At 44.6% G+C, this 18,890-nt stretch overlaps 1 protein-coding gene across 2 annotated transcripts; it reads right to left on the bottom strand.

Moving 5' to 3' along the window:
* Nucleotides 1-2,519: 2,519 nt before the first annotated feature.
* On the bottom strand, nucleotides 2,520-15,678 carry PPIC (peptidylprolyl isomerase C). 2 transcript variants are annotated; one of them, XM_070517504.1, is made up of 5 exons: nucleotides 15,496-15,678; nucleotides 8,635-8,748; nucleotides 8,077-8,170; nucleotides 5,618-5,802; nucleotides 2,520-3,156 (listed from the first exon to the last, which is right to left on the bottom strand). In XM_070517504.1, exons 1-5 carry the CDS (start codon nucleotides 15,661-15,663, stop codon nucleotides 3,028-3,030), a joined length of 690 nt encoding a protein of 229 aa, XP_070373605.1. In that variant the 5' UTR covers nucleotides 15,664-15,678; the 3' UTR covers nucleotides 2,520-3,027. The 2 variants fall into 2 exon arrangements, with proteins under 2 accessions (XP_070373605.1, XP_044636667.1); XM_044780732.2 differs by lacking the exon at nucleotides 15,496-15,678 and adding an exon at nucleotides 15,002-15,345.
* Between the last annotated feature and the right edge of the window lie 3,212 nt (nucleotides 15,679-18,890).

Genomic DNA, 18,890 nt, shown 5'->3' with positions numbered 1-18,890 from the left:
TTATTAAAAAGAAATACACCCTAGAGAAAAATTGGAAGAATAAAAAAAGTAAAATATATAAACATAAAAGAGTTAAAAAATCCCACCATTTGCATTTGCTTTATGTCAATGTACATTTTGTTGCATTTGCTTTTTGAGAATGTATTTATGTAATTGAGATTGTGCTGCATACAGAATTTCTACTTTTTTCTTGAAAACAACCATTTTCTCATGATACTCTAAATTCTGTAGCATCAGTGTTAATGCACACTATTCTGTTATGGGATGTATGTTTATAACCATTTTGGGACATTCAAGTTGCTTCTAGTATTTTGTTATCATAAATAATTCTGCAATTCACATCTTTCTACGTGAAACTTTTTCAGTATTGCTGTATTAGAAAAAACTTTAGGTTTCAAGTCACAAGAAATCAGTTAGCCTGTCTGAAGCAAAAAAGGCAGTGTATTAGCCTGCATAGCTAAAAAGCTAGGGGTGGAGATTGGCTTCAGGCATGGCTGGACTCAGGGGTTCAGTGGTGTCTTTTGGTCTCCTAGACCAGCTTCCCTCTGTGCCGGGTTCATTCTCAGGCCTGCTCTTTTACATCCTCCCGGGGAGAAAGACAGCAGCTCTTCCCCTGTTTCCAGCAGAAGTCCCATGACTGAGGCTCACTAACGTGACTGAGGTCAAACACCTATCGCTGAGCCAGTCACCAGGGCCAGGGTGAGGGAGTGTTCTGGTTGCCTGCCTACAGGACATCGCTGCTCCCTCTCCCACCTCACTTCCCCACCACCCTCATGCTGCACACTTGAACTCTTTGCTGTTTCTTGAACCCATCAACCTGCCCTTCATCCAGGGCCACTGCTCTTGTCCCCTGTCCCTCGCACATTCTTCCCCCCGTTGTCCCCATGGTTGCTGCCCCCTCACTTCCTTCAGTCCACACTCAGGGACTTCCCTGACCACCTCTTCACTATCCTCTCTCTCTGCTCTGTTTCTCTTCATAAACTTATTACTACCTGATGCTCTGTTATACATATTCATGTGGTATAGCTTTGAATTATTTGTCTCCTTCCATGGCAACCGCAAGGGCTAACACTGTTTGCAGCTCTATGCAGCCCTCAATAAATACTCATCAAGTGACTAGATGAATGAGTCTGCCAGACCAGGTATGTACCCTTGCATAGAGTCAGCCTACCCTAAGGACAAGCAATGCTGAGGGAATGGTGTGATTCCCCAAAGAAAATGGGCAGCCATCCCCAAACACCAGGGGACTGGACGCTGGAGAGACCAAAACACCCATGCCCATTATAATTTCAGATCACTTTCTAAGGCAAATTCTCAGGAGTGGGACTTCAAAGGATATGAATGTTTTGAGTTTCTTGATACGTACTTTAGCTCCCTATAAAAATTCTCAGAGCAGAAAAAATAATCTTTCTTAAGTGCAGACCACACTGTGCCCCTCCCCAACTTAAAACTGATAGGTCCCCAGTGTTCTGTGAACAAAAGGACTCTACCCTGGCACCCCAGGCCTGAAACGATCCAGTCTCAGCCTTGCTTCTCCGACCTCTCAGGCTCCAGCACACTGGCTTCTCTTCTGCCCTGGCATCTCCCTCTCCCCTCAGGACCCTCATACTTTCTCCTCCCTCTCTGCCTAAAAGACCCATACCTCAAATCTGGCCTGACTGCTGCCTACTCTGTTCTTCGGGCCTCAGCGCAAATGTCCCCTCAGGAGCCCTTCCTTAGCCACTTGGTCAGTACTCCCCCTGCAGCTTCTCCAGCAAACATGGCGTTTCTTCACAGTACTCATCACCCTTTCTCCTGTTACTTAATTAATTCTGTCTTCACTAAAACGTAAGCTCCAGGAGAACTTTTTCTCGCTGTCCATTGCTGTAGCCCCAAAACACAAAACTGGTATCTGGCATATCAAAGGCCTTTAAAAATTTTTTGTTAGGAAAAAAATTAACAAATTGCTCTCCAAGAGGGTTGTAGCTATTAACACCCCATGAGCAGTAAGTATGCTCCTTTCATCTCATCTCTCATTGAAGCAATTTTCTTAGAATACAGCTCAAGAGATGGAATGTTTTTGACCCTCATGGCATGGGTGCTGGAGGAGAAGCAATGGAGCTGTTTTCTAACAGTTGCCACTCCCATTTGAACGGAGATCAGACACACTCTGTTACAGCCAGGTACGTTACACCAAGGCTGCAAGAGGACGTTACCTTCCTGTCTAGTTTAAATTCAGCCTGAATCTTCATCCTCCTTGTGGAAGTGAAAAAAAGATTTCTTTTTGTTGCAATTGGACTCAAGGGAACTTTCTAAAAACGTTACATTGAGTAAAAATTAGTGAATCATCAGCTCAAGTATTTGGGATGTGGATGGGCATCATTGCTGTTCATTCCTATCCCCGATTCTCCAATTGGGTTAGTATTTGGATTTATAGAACCCTCTCTAATCTGTCCATTGTCAACATTAGAGTGCGTATATTTTTGTACATTACTTTTTTAAAGAATTTCAAATTTTAAAAAAAAGTCTTGCAAAAAGAGTTGATCCATATAAAAAGCATTTATTAGAGAGACACCAAAGCACCTTTTATCAGGTAAAAGTCCACATGACATATATCTGATTATACTAATCAAATCTCCCTTTACCTGAAAAGAATTCTGTTTGAACACAAAATAAACTTCATGTCCCCATTTTTTTCAGACGAATCTTTAGCTCACTCAACTTGGGGATCACAATTAATTCCGCAAAATAATGACTCTGTTCTCCAAAAGAAAATAGCCAATACAAACTTTTCTAGTTTAAAAATAGCACCATTGGAGGAGGGGGATGTCTTTTAAGTGCAAAATCCTTAAACAAGTGATTTACCAAAATTTATGGAAACTAAACTTTGAGTGGTTGATTTTATACAAAGGTATAACACCCCTATGATCTGGAGTGGAAAAACAGGAGAAAGTGAAAAAACAAAGCCAAACAATAACTTTGAAAAATCCAAAGACACACACACACACATCCCTGCCAGAGTGTGTTTCTTGTTTTCTGCCAGTTGTATCACCAGTCAGCGACCTCAACCACAAAGGGCGTTTTCACGTCTATCTTCCCGCTGTTGACGATGGAGCAGTCGGTGAGTGGACGGTCATGCCCGTCAGTGGCCTGCAGCTCTATGGTGTGGACCACCGTCTGCAGAGAGAACAGCAGACCTGCGCTTCACTTCTGACTCGCAACTACGGCGAGCCAGACGGTGAGCTCAATGCCAAGTCTAAAAGCCCAAGTGGGAAATAAGTTTTTTTGTTTGTTTTTTTGTTTTATGATTACAAAACCATGCAAGCTAACTATGGAAAACTTAGAATATTCAGGAAATTTATATATAACAGGATATTTATATATAACAGGATAAAATTTGCCCACTACCTGGCTAATCAGAGGACATATTTGTGTATTTCCTCACTTCTTTTTATCAGCATTTTATATTCTAAAAAAAAAATTAGAGGCCAACCCCAGTGGCCTAGTGGTTAAGTTCAGCACGCTCTACTTTGGCGGCCTGGGTTCAGTTCCCTGGGCACAGACGTACAACACTTGTGGCCATGCTATGGCAGTGACCCACATATAAAATAGAGGAAGACTGGCAACAGATGTTAGCTCAGAGTAGATCTTCCTCAGCAAAAGGAGGAAGATTGGCAACAGGTGTCAGCTCAGGGCAAATCTTCCTCAGCAAAAAAAGAAAAAGAAAATTGTAAATACCTAGCTCTAATAAAAGGTATTTCTACTCACTTGTTACAACTCAACATTTAAGAGTTAATATGCAGTATAAGCCAATTTCAGCTCCATCCTATTATAGATCTAGGCATAACAAAATGGCCAGAAAGCACATTCAGAAGTGGAGCTAGTTCTGGATTTGCCCATTTTAAAGCTGACCCAAGCCATTAAGCTACAGGTTGAGTCTGATATGTAACCTGAACCCCACAGTGGTTTAAAGGCCCCTTTCTCCACCCTAGAAGGTTTCAGGAGCCCATGTGTTTCACCCTGAAGAAGGGAGGGCTGGTCAAAGACCAGGAAAGTGGGCTTCTGATGGGTTTCTCAAACAGGGTTGAGACAAAAACAGCAACAAAAAGTCTAAGTGCCTTGGACATGGTGTCAACTAATGCAATCTCTGGTTGACTTAGGTTAATTTAAGATAAAAGACCAGCATTCTTCTAATAATAATATATATTTCTAAATAGATTGTGTGTGGGGAGGTGTGCATGTGCATACATGTGTACAAGGCAGTGGCTTCACATCTGAATTACCTGTGGCACTTTTAAAAAATGCTTATTTAACAGTTAAATTGAAAATTTCTATGTTCTGTATGTTTTACCACAATTTTTAAAAATGCTCATTTGTGGGCCCACCTCTGGAGGTTCTGATTTTCTAAGTCTGAGGTGAGGCCCAGAAAACTCACAGTGTTAACAAAGCAACCCAATGATCCCTGGAGGATCAATGGATGGAATTCAGGAGATTCTGCAAATTCCCTGAACCTGTGTGAAACACACACACACTTGTTTTTCTTCTGGAGATAAAGTCTATAGTTTTCTTTAGTTTCTCAAAGAAGTTTATGACCCACAAAATGTTAAGGACTGTTCCTCTAAGACTAGGCAGCAGGTCCCCCAGGCTGTGTCCCCATGGGGGGAAGGAAGTTGCTGCAGTCAATTAGGGCAATAAGACAAGATCAAGAAGACGTGAAGAACAACCATGGCCAGAAGAAAACCCAAAACTTTACTCTTCATTTTTCTTACAACTTAGCACAATGTTGTATTACAAATACATTGAATGAATGTTTGAATCAGTTTACATTTAAACTACTTAGAACCTGGTTAGGCCCAGTGGTCAAAAACCCAGACGTGTTTAGCACATGTATGCCCATGTTTAGCTCATTTGAAAGCAAAGTTCAATAAGAGACTTGAGTGCTGGCATTCATTATTTTTTTATTTTATTTTTTTTGAGAAAGAGTAGCCCTGAGCTAACTGCTACCAATCCTCCTCTTTTTGCTTAGGAAGACTGGCCTGAGCTAACATCCATGCCCATCTTCTTCTACTTTATATATGGGATGCCTACCACAGCATGGCTTTTGTCAAGTGGTGTCATGTCTGCACCTGGGATCCGAACCAGCAAATCCCGGGCCGCCGAAGCAGAACGTGCACACTTAACCGCTGCGCCACCAGGCTGGCCCTCAAGCATTCGTTATTTTTAAGAATAGATTCTTTGAGGTCCGGTATGGCTCATGAGAATAGAGAATGGCAATTTTGCCATTGTGTGAACATCACAGAGTGTACTTACACAAACCCTGGATGGTATAGCCTACTATACACCTAGACTATATGGTACTGTAGTAATCTTATGGGACCATTGTCATAAATGCAGTCCACTGTGGACTGAATATCATTATATAGCACATGACTATACTCAACTTCTCCTTGTCAAGTCCCCAGCTTCTGCTCCCATGCTCCTATTAAAATACCATACCATATATAATTTATTCACCTTAGGTGAGGCCAGTCAGCATATACTGATGGATCTCTAACAAGCATATTTAAGATTAAATCACTGAAAGTACTCTTACTGTAAATACAAAGCTTTGAATGAGAAAAAATAATATAAAAGTTACCATTCCATCGATGACTTTTCCAAATACCACATGTTTGCCATCCAACCAGCTGGGCTTGGTCAAGGTGATAAAGAACTGAGAGCCATTGGTGTCAGGCCCAGCATTGGCCATGCTGACCCACCCAATGCCATAATGCTTCAGTTTGAAGTTCTCATCTGGAAATGTCTCACCGTAAATGCTTATACCTGAGTAAGACAAAGCCAAGAAGAGGCGAATCAACAGAGGTTAGCTGAAAGTATATTCTTCAAAGGGAAACATAAGGTTTTAGTAGAATTGGTTAATAGAACCCTACAGGAGGCAGGATGGGGAAAAGATGGTCAAACATAAGGAGAAATAAAGGAGAAGATAAAATTAACTCCTTGAGGAAGCAGGGCACCAGGGACTGAAACAAACACACAAACAAAAGCCTTAAATATGACACAAGATGGCAGGATGTGCTCTGGCCTCAAACCAAGACCCAAACCTTGACCAAGCAAGTCAGTGATTTCACTCTGAAATGAGAAGCGACTGAAGGGGAGGGTGACATCATAAAACCAGATGGAAAGGTGGATAAGCTGTACCAGTGGCTCAGTCTCTGTCCTGAGGTTCAGGTCACTCATCCTGGGTCACTCCTACCTTAGCAGCCAACCAGGGAATGATAGCACCCTTATCTAATTCTCACAACAACCCTACAGAATAGGTATTCTCAATCCTCTTTTGAATGGGAAACAGAGGTTATAAAACTTGACAACAGCAGAGCAGAACTTGAACATCTGACTTTCTGACTCTAAAGCCAGTGCTCGCTCTTGCCTCAGCAGTAAGAGCAATAGCAGCCAGCCTGGAAGTCATTAGCATGGTGACTTCAGGGCTCATCAGGATACAGAGGGTGATGGCAATTGGGAGCACCCAGTGATTCAACCTTGAACAGAAGGACCAAAGGCAGGCTTGTGAGTGGAGTTCTGGCAAAGCAGCACGTAGAGCAGAACATGTCTTCCCTATGAAACAACAGTATAGACCCTGAGAAGTATCTGCTGCATGCTGCCCTTCTGCAGGGCTCCTTAGCCATCGCTTGCCAACCTTAAAATCCTGGCTCAGTGACAAGGGCCAGAAGTGATATCAAAGGTAAGCAGTTTATAGCTGACAGGTCAGTGACATATGAGGTGGCCTGGCAGGAAAGTTCTGCCCACAAAGAGGTCTAGGCTAAATTTAAGTGATCCAAAATGTCCTATCTCCAAAAGTCAGAGAATATTAACTTAAGATACGTGTACATGCTTGCATACATACACACACACACACACACACACACACACACAAAGCAGGGAAGGCAGAGAGAGAGAAAAACAGAAAAGAGGACACAGTAAAGCTCAGTCACCCTTACTGCTGGGCCCCAAAGGGCCCAGTACACGAGCTGCAGGCTTTTCCAGTGAGACCCAACTCTGCAGCAGCTGGGGTTGCTTCCCTGAGCATCCTCCCCAACCCCATTAACCCAAGGAAGCTAAACAAGTTTCTCTGCTCCACTCTGCATCCCCGTTCTCTGCAGCACTTTTGCAAGGACTAAAAGTAATCCTCCTGAAGTGCCTGGCAAATCCAGGCATTTAATGGTAGCCATTTAGTTATAAATAAACCATTGCAATAAACATAAAATCAGCACTAGTGCTTGAAAGTGACCTGTTTCTCTTAAAAGGTAGCAATTTAATATCTACCAAACCAGTATTTGCTGAATTAAAAACCTTAAACCTGAAGTCAATTTGCATTCTGTGCTGTTATACATATCATGTGTGTTCAGGAAAAGAACTCACAACATTTCTGAGGGTAAACAGTCCAGGGAGCTGGGTAGTTGGACTCCTCAATGAGAAACAATAAGCTCAGGCATATCTGAAAGTCTATAAATTTAACTGTTTATACTTTATAGAACTCTAACTTTGTTTATAAAAATTAATTTATATTATAATTTTGACAACTCAACCATTACTTAAATTTTTTTTATTATTGAAAAAGCTGACAATACAATGAAAGAATTTTGAAAGAAGGAGGTGAATTCACCTGTAATCCTGCCACCTAAATACTAGTCTTGTCCTTTGAGCATGATGCCCCCAGTGCTCCTCCACCAACATCCACATTTGTAGCGAGCTGTCATCCCAGTGTCCACAGTTTTATATTCCTGTAACAGATGTCTTTCTGGATTGCCACATACTAGTAGTCTAGCATTTCAATATCTGTGAAACAGTCTACTAAATGAATCTCTCTCTACTATGGAAAGATAGTGAACACCAAAGCAATTCTCTTTAAATTTAGGAAGCCTTACTCATTCATGCCTACCAAGATTTTAGTAGACAAGCCCCCCAAACTCTATCCTTCTTAAAGAATTAGTTTGGTGAGCTTTAGGACTTTGTTCCTTAAATCTGGCAATTCAATATATTGGTTTAACCTTAGGTTTCAGTTTGGTAAGCGGGAAAGGAAAAATGCAAAGACAACGTTACCGCCAGTGCCATCTCCACTGGTGAAGTCTCCTCCTTGAATCATGAAATCTTTGATGACGCGATGAAATTTGCTTCCTTTATATCCATATCCTTTCTAAAGAGATTATGTCAATTGAATATACAAGTAGATATAACCCATACTGAAAGATAAACCCCAGTGTTTATCTGGAAATGACAAAATGAGAAAATTACACAAAATATCTACAGAACTTTATTAGGTCCCTACAATGATTTACTGATAGAAATTTATCATTAGCTGACCAAAATAATAATAATTATTATAATAAACTATGAAAGTAAAGTCTTAATGTGCATAAGTAAAAAGAGAACAATCTGCATTTTCACTTGATAATTGTTTCCCCTCAATTTCTAGAACCTTAAGGACACTGAATTCCTGAAGAATACAGATTTTATAGGAAAATAAAGAAAAATATTATAAGTTGTCTCAAGTTCATCTGACCTACTAATTTAATACGTATTTTCCCAGAAGACATCTCTTTATGTTTGGCCTAAGGAAGATCCAATTTTGTGCACAAACATAATAAAACTGAGACATACCTCTCCTGTTGCCAGAGCAATAAAATTTTCCACAGTTTTGGGCACAACTTTTCCAAAGAGGCCAATCACAATCCTGCCAACATCTTTGTCTCCAATCCTCACATCAAAGAAGACCTGTGTGTGGTGGAAAGGCAGAGTAGCAGTTTACAACGTAGAAAAGCCATAAATATAAGGTAAGTGAAAATTAAAATCTCACCATGGATCCACAAATGAATGCCCTGCCCATGAGTATTTTACAAAGGAATCGTGAAGAAACGTGATATAAATTAAAGAAGCTCTAAAACCATTCTGTGGGTTCTTTTCAAGCACAAATATTCATTCAACCCACATTTATTGAGCACCCTCCATGGGCCAGGCACTGAGCTGGCTACTGGGTTTAAAGTGTGACTCAGTGCTGTCAGAGTCAGCCAGTAAAGTCTTAAAGAATTCCATTCCCCCACGCATCCCAGACAGACACTCCTGCCACTTCCCCGTGTCCCAGCTTTGCGGATGGCTCAGAGGAGAAATTGTCACTCTTCTGAAATGTAATGCTCTCTAATCTTGGCAGGAGGAAAAACTGGTGAGGAGAGAAATAGGCTAACCATCCAGATTTATTTTTTTGGAACTTAAACAGTGCCAAATTCCCAATGAGTTCTCACTTGATGTCTGCTGTCAAGGGGACTGCAGTAGATGGTCAAAACACACAGCGGTCCTCCAAAAGGCCTGATAGTCGCTCCCAAGCACAGTAAGGCACCAGGTCCCCAGCCTCGTCCAAAGTACAGCACACGTTACCCTCAGGTCCTGCCAAAACCGTTTACCCTGTACGCTCATATTCCCCAAGTTACACAAGCAGAATGTGTTCTTTCTCTCTCACAACATTTTAGAAAAGAATAAGAAAACACATATGCAGAAATGAGCGTGAGTCACTTTTTTTGCAGATAAACCTTAAAGTTCTCTCAGGCTTTTTTTAAACTGTTTCATCCAGAATGAAATTATATACTTCTTGCTTCACAAATCACTGTGTTAAGATGATTCTGAGACAGAATGCTTGAAAAGGCCACAGAGTCGAAGGGCATTCTATTAGCGAGTTTAGATTATATGAACCAATCTACTGTTTGAATGGGTGAAAAAAGACATTCAAGAGATGGCTTTAAAAAATATAAGAAGGGTTGTCAAAGAAAAAAGATGTCTTACAGTTTAGAAAAATCACGAAGTAAAGACTGTCAAGCTTCAGTTTGAGACAAGAGCTTCTGCCAATACATCAGTACGTCTGACACGCGGTGATGTGATATTTAGTGTTCTGTGTGGCATTTTACAATTTTTACATGGCCAAAGCAGCAAAAATGGTATTATTATTTGTACTGTAGAACTTTATAGAATGCAGACAAACTGTGCCCTTGAGATGAGGCACGGCAGTAAAGGAGCACAGTTCAGCGTGGCTGGGGGACAGGAAGCCGCATTAACGAGAGCATGAGCCTGGCCCTGCGGGCAGAGCTGGTGTCAAAAAGAAGCAGTTTCTCCAAAGGGATTTCCAAACCAAGGAGTAAACTCAGTAACTGGCAGCCATGAAGCACCACCGGGAAAAGAATCAGGGACGTGACCTTAAAGAAACACCATATAAGATGCTAGAAAAGCCGAAAGCCTTTTAAAATAAGAGAAAATAAAGCCTGTGAATGTATACACAGCAAAGCGAATAAAACATGGGAGAGCAGCATGAGAAGATGAAGAAGTGCCTGTCACCCAGCATAACTCTTCAATAAAAATCTTATTTTCTTACACATGGCCTAGCATACATATTAATATGATTATTTTCCAAACTGCAGAGCCCTTGAACTTCAGTGATGGCAAGAAAATACAGCAGTTTTCCTAACTCTGATGGAAATGATAAAACCAAATCTTATTTAATCAACAAGTATTTATCAAAGATCTGTGTAAAAGGCAACGTGAGGGCACGAGCCACACGAGAGAGTCCCTGTCCTGAGGTGGCTTACATGAAAAGACACGACAAGTAAAGGGATAACTGCAGTCCACGGCAGCATGTGACAAGTGCCCCATCTACCCGGGCCTGGGGAAGGGTCAGCACTGCGGGAAGGCATCCTGGAGAAGGTGTGATGGGAGGCAGGCCTGGAAGGAGCGGAGCAGCCTCCAGGGACAAGAAGAGGCACCAGCCCCGCCCGGCAGAGTTCTTTCTGGAACCCAGGCAACCAAGGCAGGAAACGTGGTGCGTGTGCAGAGAAGCAGTGCAGCCCCTCTGACCACAGCGAGCTAAGAGGGGACCTGCCCCAGTTCCAGAGGCTGAGAAAGGAGGCCAGCTAAGAGCCCCATGTTTTGTTAGGCATCAGAGAGAAGGGAAAGCACAGGACCCAAGCAAGACTTTGGGAATATTATACTCAAGTCGGGGGAGGAGAATCTGGAGGCTCTTAGACCCATCAGGAGTGAGGTCATGTGGCCTGCACTGGGGCAGTGGCTGAGGGCATGTCAGGATGGGGAGAGGGGAGAGGCATTTAAATAAAGGGAAGAAACAGGAGGAGGGGGAGGAGGGAAGGAAACAAACATGACGTGTCAGTGGTGTCTCCTTGCACTTTGCCCACATACCTTATATAGTTAACTCTCACCACATCCTTGCGGGGAGGGGAAGGTACTATTATCACCAATTTACAAATGAGAAAACTGAGGATTAGGGAGGTTAAGTGATTTACCAAGGTTTCCCAAGCAGGAGTGTGAAAGCCACAATTTCCATCCAAGGCTGCACCCAACTGCACCGCAATTCATCATTAATATGGCTCTCTCAGTCGAGGCAGGGACCCCTAAGGGGCAGTGCCCAGCACAGTGTGGGCTCACGCAGGTACTCAAAAATGCTACATAGTTCAATGCCAGGTGACACTAAATGAAGACGAGGGTGCTCGCACACAGCTAGACAGAGCGTGAAGGTGGGCCCGAGGGGGCTGCCAGGCAAAACCCCTCACTCTACACCCCCTCATCCTGAGATCCTGACTTTGGTGCATGCCCTTGGGAACGGGCCTTGTGCTGGACAAGGGGTGGGGCTGCAAAGCCCTCACCCTCCAGGAGCTTACAGTCCCACAGAAGAGAAAACACATCCACAAGTAGCTACGATATAATGGGAAATCAGGTGTATAAGAAGCCAAGTACAGATAAAATGTCATGGTTAGAGGTGGTGATCATCTGTGGGGATTAGGGCGGGCTTCCTGGAAAAGGTGGTACTTGGACTCCATGTTGCACTTCAGGAGTGAGCACCTCAGTCACTTCTTTTTTCCCTTGAGGTTGCCCTTGAAAGTCACTTAAAAATTATGGGGCACTAGAGGTGGGGAGAGGTGGGACAGGAGGGAAGAGGCACTCACACAGCCTGACCCAAACTCCTTAGGGTTCATCTTGCTTCCATTTCCAAAGTAACTAGGGAAGACACCCAGTACATGAGCTATGATGTCAAGGAAACTGTTCTCAAACCGCTCCACCTAACTGGCATGGGTCCCTGGGCAAGTTAATTAAACTCTGAGCTCCTGTTCCTCATCTGGACCACAGATGATGATTCCTTTCCGGGCTGCGCTGCCACAGCAGGATTTATAACACAACACTAACAACTGACCTCTTAAATCAGGAACTTACGTCAGGGCTAAGCGTTTTACCTGGTTTATTACACCTAATCTGTAACCCCCTCCAAGGTAGGTATCCTTTCTGTCTCCATTTACAGAGGAGGAAACAGAGCCTCAGACATTAGATAACTTGCCCACGGTCACCCAGCTATAGCATCTTGGCTACTCCATGCTGTAGAAAGTGCCAGCAAGCTGTGATGTGAGTGCAGCTGGAAGGATGGCAGCACTGTTTTCTATACTCTGGGCGCCTGACTTTGCACAGAACCTATAGCATCTGCTGGAAAACGCAGGGCTGCAAATGCCAGTTCAGTGGATTTTGAGACCAGGGAGCCAGAGCCCCAAAGCTGAGGCGGTGGCTGGCAGCAGGACTCATGGACACAGTGAGTGCCGTTAAATGGCCCTGTGGGGGGACAGCACTTCACACCTCTCTTATTTACAGATTGCCATTTTTAAATGAAATCAGAGGAAAAGGAAAAGACTGCTGGGGAAAGCAATACATTAGAGCAATGGCCAATGAACCTGCTTCTCCGCACTTAAGAGAAATACTTCTTAATGTCTCTGTTTTCCAATAGATTTAGTTGTTTTAAAAAGTCCACTGAAAAAGCAATTCAACAGAGTCATATCTATAGGAGACTCGCCTACACAATTAGCTTTTAGAACTTCATCATAAATTTGGTGGGAAATAAAGGAGATACATTAAGTGACGATTCCCAGGGTAGAGCACATGAAAACTCCCTCAGTGACAGCACCCTAGGCTGGGGGCTAAGATGCTCCAGCTCTTGCCCTCTTGGCTCCCTCTTCTAGAGGTTCTTGTTCTCAACCCCGGCTGCAGCCCCCCAGAGATTGTGACTGACCTGCTTTGGGGTGGGTCTCTGCTCTGCTCGGGTAGCTTCCCAGGTGAAGCTCGTGCCCAAATAGGGCAGGTCATGTCCTCACACTGCGAAATCTCACCGAGCAACCTGTATTTTATCAGGCAATCCTGCTCCCTCCCCCCACCCCCATCTAAACCGTCAGCAAGTTCTGTTCCACTTCAAACACCTATTTCAAGTCCCTCCCTTGCTCCCCATTTCTGCCATTACCACCCGAATCCAAGCCTCATCATCTGTATTCTGCCATGGAGCCCTGGATGATCTTCCTGTTCACTCTCCACTCAGCGACCACAGTAATTGTTTAAAAGCATGTATGAGATCATGTCATCCCATGCTTAAAACCCTGCATCCGATCTCACTGCTCTTAAAGAAGACCTCAAATTATAAGAATAATTGCCTCACGCCCACACTCCTAATTGTGGCCTCTGAGGTCCTGCATGATCTTGCTGCTGCTCACCCCTCCAACCTCACCTTAAGCCACTCCTCTCTCATCCCTGGGCTGAAGCCACTGTCCCCTCTCTCCATCCTGTCTGAAGGCCTTTGCACATGCAGTTCCCTTTGCCTCCTAAGTCTTTGCCAGCCTGTTTTTCCTTATCCTTCAGATAGCTTTAAGTGTCACCCAATCTATACTAGGGTTTATTTCCTTCATCATTTCAGAATTTTATAAATTTTATGTTTATAGCTGTATCCCAAGAGACCCAAATAGTATCTGCAGACTGAAAGAACCACCCTACTTCAGCCCTTCAGTTCTGTGGCCTTGTACAAGCCATTTCCCAAAACTATCCAGTTTTGCCCCAGAGGGGCTGGGAGTAGAATCAGTGCTCAATACAATCAGGCTAAACTTATCTCACACTCACACGCACGTGCACACATATACACACACACACACACACACACACACACACAGAGCATGGCGTGGCCTTCGGCTCCCTCTTAGGCTACATCAGATGTTGGGCTGCACAGCCCCCGCCCCGCCTTGTCCTCCACCTCCTCGGGCAGGGTCTGTGGTGGAGCATTTGAGCATCCAGCAGTTCAACAGTATCATTTCCACTGGCAAACACCGGGCTGATTGTTAAGGCCGCTTGGAGCTGCCCCTCCTTCCAGATTCCAAGACACTACTGCCTGTGGGTTTTTCTAGAAGTGGCGATCAAGGGCACCACCCCATCATTCTCTCCCTCCTCCTCCTCTCCCTGCTCCCTCCCATTATCTTCTAACCTTGGGTAAATATGCTGAAAAAAGAACTGAAGCTGTACAGACGCAGTTCATGGCAGATTCCCCCCCCCCCCGCCCCCATCGAGATTAAAAGGCTGGCCTCAGTCACACAGGTGCCACCGTGCCACGCTGGCCCCCTCCCAGCCCAGGCTCTACCCTACCCCCCGCCCCCCGCCCGCGGAAGTCTGAAAGCGCCCGTCTCCCGGCCGGGGAGGCCGAGGGCTCCCTGGCGGAGGCGAGGCGGACGGCCCGCGCTGCGGGCCGGCGGGGAGCGCGCACGGCACCCACGGGAGGGCGGCCCGGGCTCTGCCAGGCCGGCACGGCCGCCACCCCTCGGCTCGGGCCCGTCCCTCCGCATTCTTCCTGCTTCTCTTCCCGAGTCCCCGCCACGCCGAAGGAAGTACTCGGGCTGTCTCCTTCCTGGAGAAAGGACCCACCGGTTCCGGAAGCTTCTCCTGGTCCCCGGGCTGGTCACGTCGGACCACCGACCCTAAGTTCAAACAGCCGGCGCCGGGGGCGGGCCAGCACTCGGCCCCGCGCCCCCAAAGTCCCCCAGGGGCGCCGGCCCCCGCCGCCTCCCGTCCTCGGCGCCCGGCAAGCCCCTCAGCGCCGCCCCTGACCCTGAGGTCCCAGTCTCCACGCTCCCCTCTCCCCCTGGCCGGCACGAGGGGAAGTTGCTGCCCGCCGCTCGGTCACCTTGGCTGTCACCGAGGGACCTCGCTTGCGCACGCCCGAGGCCCCCGCAGCAGGCACGAGCGCGCCGAGCCCCACGCAGAGCACGAGAGGGAGCAGCAGCCGGGGCCCCGGGTCCATGGTGAGCGGTGGCAGGGGCGGCAGCGGCTCGGGCGCGACAGCACGCTCCGGCCAGTTGGCGGGACTCCCGGGCGGCGGCGCCTGCGCGCTCCCGGCGCGGGGGCTGGGGCTGGGGCTGGGGCTGGGGCGGTCGGGGCAGGGCCGGAACCCGGACGCGCTCCTCCCAAGTTCAGCCCCGCGACCCGAACTAGGGACTCAGAGCGGCGCGCAGCGGAGGGCGTTGCCCGGTCCTCCTGCCGCGCCTGCGGCGGGGGCGCGGGGCGCCGGGGCAGGCAGTGAGCCCCCCTGCTCGGCTCGGGCGCAGCGCCACGGCGAGGCGCGGCCGGCTCGGCTGGAGCCCAGGAGCTGAGGGTGCGGGGGCATCTCCAGGAACTTACCGCGTAGGCGCGAGGGCGCCGGACGGAAAAGTCGAGGACGCTCCGGCTCCGGGGCCGCCCGGCAGCTTGCGCGCCGCGGGGCGGGGCACTCTGCACACCGTCCTGGTCCCCGACCGCAGCTGCCCTTGGAGCAGCCTCCGCGTCGCCTGCCAGGTTCCAATGTTCCATCAGAGGCTTGAGCTAAATTTTGGACGCCTGTCAGAACTTTGGGACCGACCCCTGGATGGGTTCGCTCGGTTACACATGATGAATGACCTCTCACTGAGATGTTTCAAGTCGGGGATCTAATTTTTACAAACTTAAGAATTATGTTTGGGAAGGTTATTTAATGACATGGGGAAAGGCTCATTATGTTTTTAGATGGAAAACTCAGGTTGCCAAATCACAGAGAAATTCTGATCTCGACTGTGAAAATAAATATATAAAGGCATTTTAAAAATGGAAAGAAAGGCACCAAAACATTTACGGTAGCTATGGTGATAGAGTTATGGGTTTTTTGTTTTCTTTGTAATTTTCTGATTTCCCAGATGCTCTACATTGAACATGTAAGTATTTTATAATCAAGAAAACGTTATTTTAAAACTCAATGCCTTTTGAATTAGGACTTCAAAAGGACTTTCTCATTTTAGAGTAATAGCTCCAAATAAACTACAAATTAATAATAGTATTCTGTTGGTTTTCTTAGGGTGTGGTGCCATGACTTTCAAGCCAAGATTTCCCTTGGGTAAGCAGATAGGATTCCGACGTGTAGCTAGTGGAGATCTAAAATGACATTGGAAGCATTCATGATATATGAAAGGAGTGAGCGCCGTTTTTGAGGGGTAGTAGAACTCTTCTGAACTACTTTGACAATTCAGTCCAGTGCAGAAGGAGCTAGTGGCGTCCCTCATCACCCCCACCTCTAATAAAGAAAGAGGCCCCCCTTTTGTAGCCAGCTAAGGGTATCAGGGCACCTCCTCACTGAGTAATTGCATATATTTACCTGTATTCGGTACTGTAGTTGTTTCTGTCTGTCTCTTCTATCAGAGTGGAAGTGCCACCAGAGCAGGGAGCGTGCCTGTATTTATTCCTTTTGATGACCCGGATCTAGTCCAATGCCTGGTACATACTGATTTCTCAGTCGAAATTTTTCAGTGAATGAATGTTTCTGTCCAACTTCTTTTTAAAAATCTTGTTACTGGGAAGATTGATACAAATAAAGGAAAGTGCACAAAATGTAAATGTACAGATCAAAGAATTATCACAAAGCAAACACAACTAGAACCACCCCCTCCCCAAAGAAATGAGATAGTCACCAGCTCTCTAGAATCTCCTCTTGTACCAACTCCCAATAACTAGCACTTTCTTCTCCCCAAATTAATCACAATCCTGACTTCTTACATTATGGTTTAGTTCTGTTTTAATCTTATATGAATGGAATCCTATATGATGTATTCTTTTGCTCAAATTTATGTTTGTGAAATGCATCCATGTTTTTGCGTGTAGCTCTTTTGGTGCACAGCACAAGGCAGTGTCCAGATCCACTTTCTCTGTCCATGTGACTGTCTGCTTGTCCCAGCACAATTTATTGAAAAGTCTCTCCTTTACTCACTGCTCTGTAATGCTACTTCTATCATGGAACAAGTGTCCATGCATGCATGGGTCTGTTTGTGAGCCATCTCTTCTGTCCCATTGTCATATTTGTTTATCTTTGTGCCAATATCACATTGTCTTAATGAATATAGCTTAATGATAAGTCTTCCTATTTGTAGTACAAGTCCTCTCACTTTGTTCAACAGATTCTTGGCTGTTCTTGACCTTTTTCATGTCCATCTAAACTTGGGAATCAGCTTGTCAGTTTTCACAAACTGAATGTTGATTGAGATTGCATTGCATCTATAGATCATTTTGGAAAGTCTGGGCATATTTGTAATATAGAGTTTTCCAATTCATAAACATGTCATATTCCTCCATTTATTAGGTATTCCTTAATTTCAGTAAAATTGTGTAGGTGTCTACCTAGAGAACTTATACATATTTTGTTAGATTGATTTCAAGGTGTTTGGTTTTTTTATGCTACTGTAAATTATCCCCTTTAAAATATTTATTTTCCTATTTGTTGCTATTATATTGTAAAATTAATTTTGTGTATTGGTCTTGAATAAATCAACTTTGTTAATCTTATTAATTATAATAATTTATCTGTGAATTATTGAAGATTTTCTAGATAGACAACTATATCATCCATGAATAATGACAGTTTTATTTCTTCCTTTCTGATCTCTATACCTTTCATTTCTTTTTCTTGCCTTATTGCACTGGCTAGGACCTTTAGTACAAAAGGAAGTGGCAGTAGTGGGAGTTCTTATTTTATAGGTTAAATTGTGTCCTCCCAAAAGATATATGGAAGTCCTAAACCCTAGTATCTGTGAATGTGACTTTATTTGGAAATAGGGTCTTTGCAGATGTAATAAGTTAAGGCCATACTGGAGTAGAGTATGCTGACCCCAATATGACTGGTGTCCTTATAAAAGAAGAGAGACAAAGAACATACACAGAGGAAAATACCATGTGAAGACAGAGACAGAGATTGGAATGATGTATCTGTAAGCCAAGGGATACCAAACATTGCTGGCAACTGGCAGAAGCTAGGAAGAGGCAAGGAAGGCTCCTCCCTTAAAGCCTTTGGAGAGAACATGGCCCTGCCAACACCTTGATTGCAGACTTCTAGCCTCCAGAACTGTCAGACAATAAGCTTCTGTTGTTTGAAGCCACACAGTTTGTGGTACTTAGTTACGGCAGCACTAGGAAACTAAGAAACTTGTCTTTGTCCTAATCCCAGAGGGAAAGCTTTGAATATTTCACCATTAAGTATGATATTTTCTAAAGGCTCTTTTGGGAGGGGAAATCCTTTTTTAGCTTAAGAAAACTTCTTTCTAGTCCTAGTTTGTTAAGAGTTTTTATCATGAATTTGATCAATATCATCTATTGAAATCAGCTGAAGTAATCAGATGATTATTTTTCCCTTACTCTGTTAATGTGGTGAATTGCATTGATTTGCAAATCTTAACACAACCTCGCATTCTGGAACACGCCCAACATATGTTGGTCTTTTAATGTATTACTGCGTATGGTTTGCTCATTACCTTTTTAACATTACTTTTTAACAAACTTACAAAAAACTGAAAAAAGGCATCTCTCTTAATGTTCAAGAAAAAACAGTAGGTAAAGTGTGGATTTGGCTTTTCAGTTCAGACCAAGCTGATTGTCCAAATCCCATTTTGATGTTAGTGCGTTAGTTTGCTAAGCTGATTTTCAGGATATTAGCATCTATATTCCTAAGTCAGACTAGCCTGAAATTTTCCTTTCTTGGAATTTCTTGTCTTTGTTTGCTTGTTTGTTTTTTGCTGAGGAAG

This window comes from Equus asinus, chromosome 9 (assembly GCF_041296235.1).
Source record: "Equus asinus isolate D_3611 breed Donkey chromosome 9, EquAss-T2T_v2, whole genome shotgun sequence".
NCBI classification, from domain to species: Eukaryota; Metazoa; Chordata; class Mammalia; order Perissodactyla; family Equidae; genus Equus; species Equus asinus.
This window is presented reverse-complemented; position numbering and strand designations above follow the sequence as displayed.

Coding starts and splice junctions, on each gene's coding strand:
- PPIC (XM_070517504.1), bottom strand. CDS start 15,663: ATGGAACATTGGAACCTGGCAGGCGACGCGGAGGCTGCTCCAAGGGCA. Junction 8,749..15,495: donor GGCGCCCTCGCGCCTACGCG/GTAAGTTCCTGG, acceptor CACCACACACAG/GTCTTCTTTGATGTGAGGAT. Junction 8,171..8,634: donor TTGCTCTGGCAACAGGAGAG/GTATGTCTCAGT, acceptor TAATCTCTTTAG/AAAGGATATGGATATAAAGG.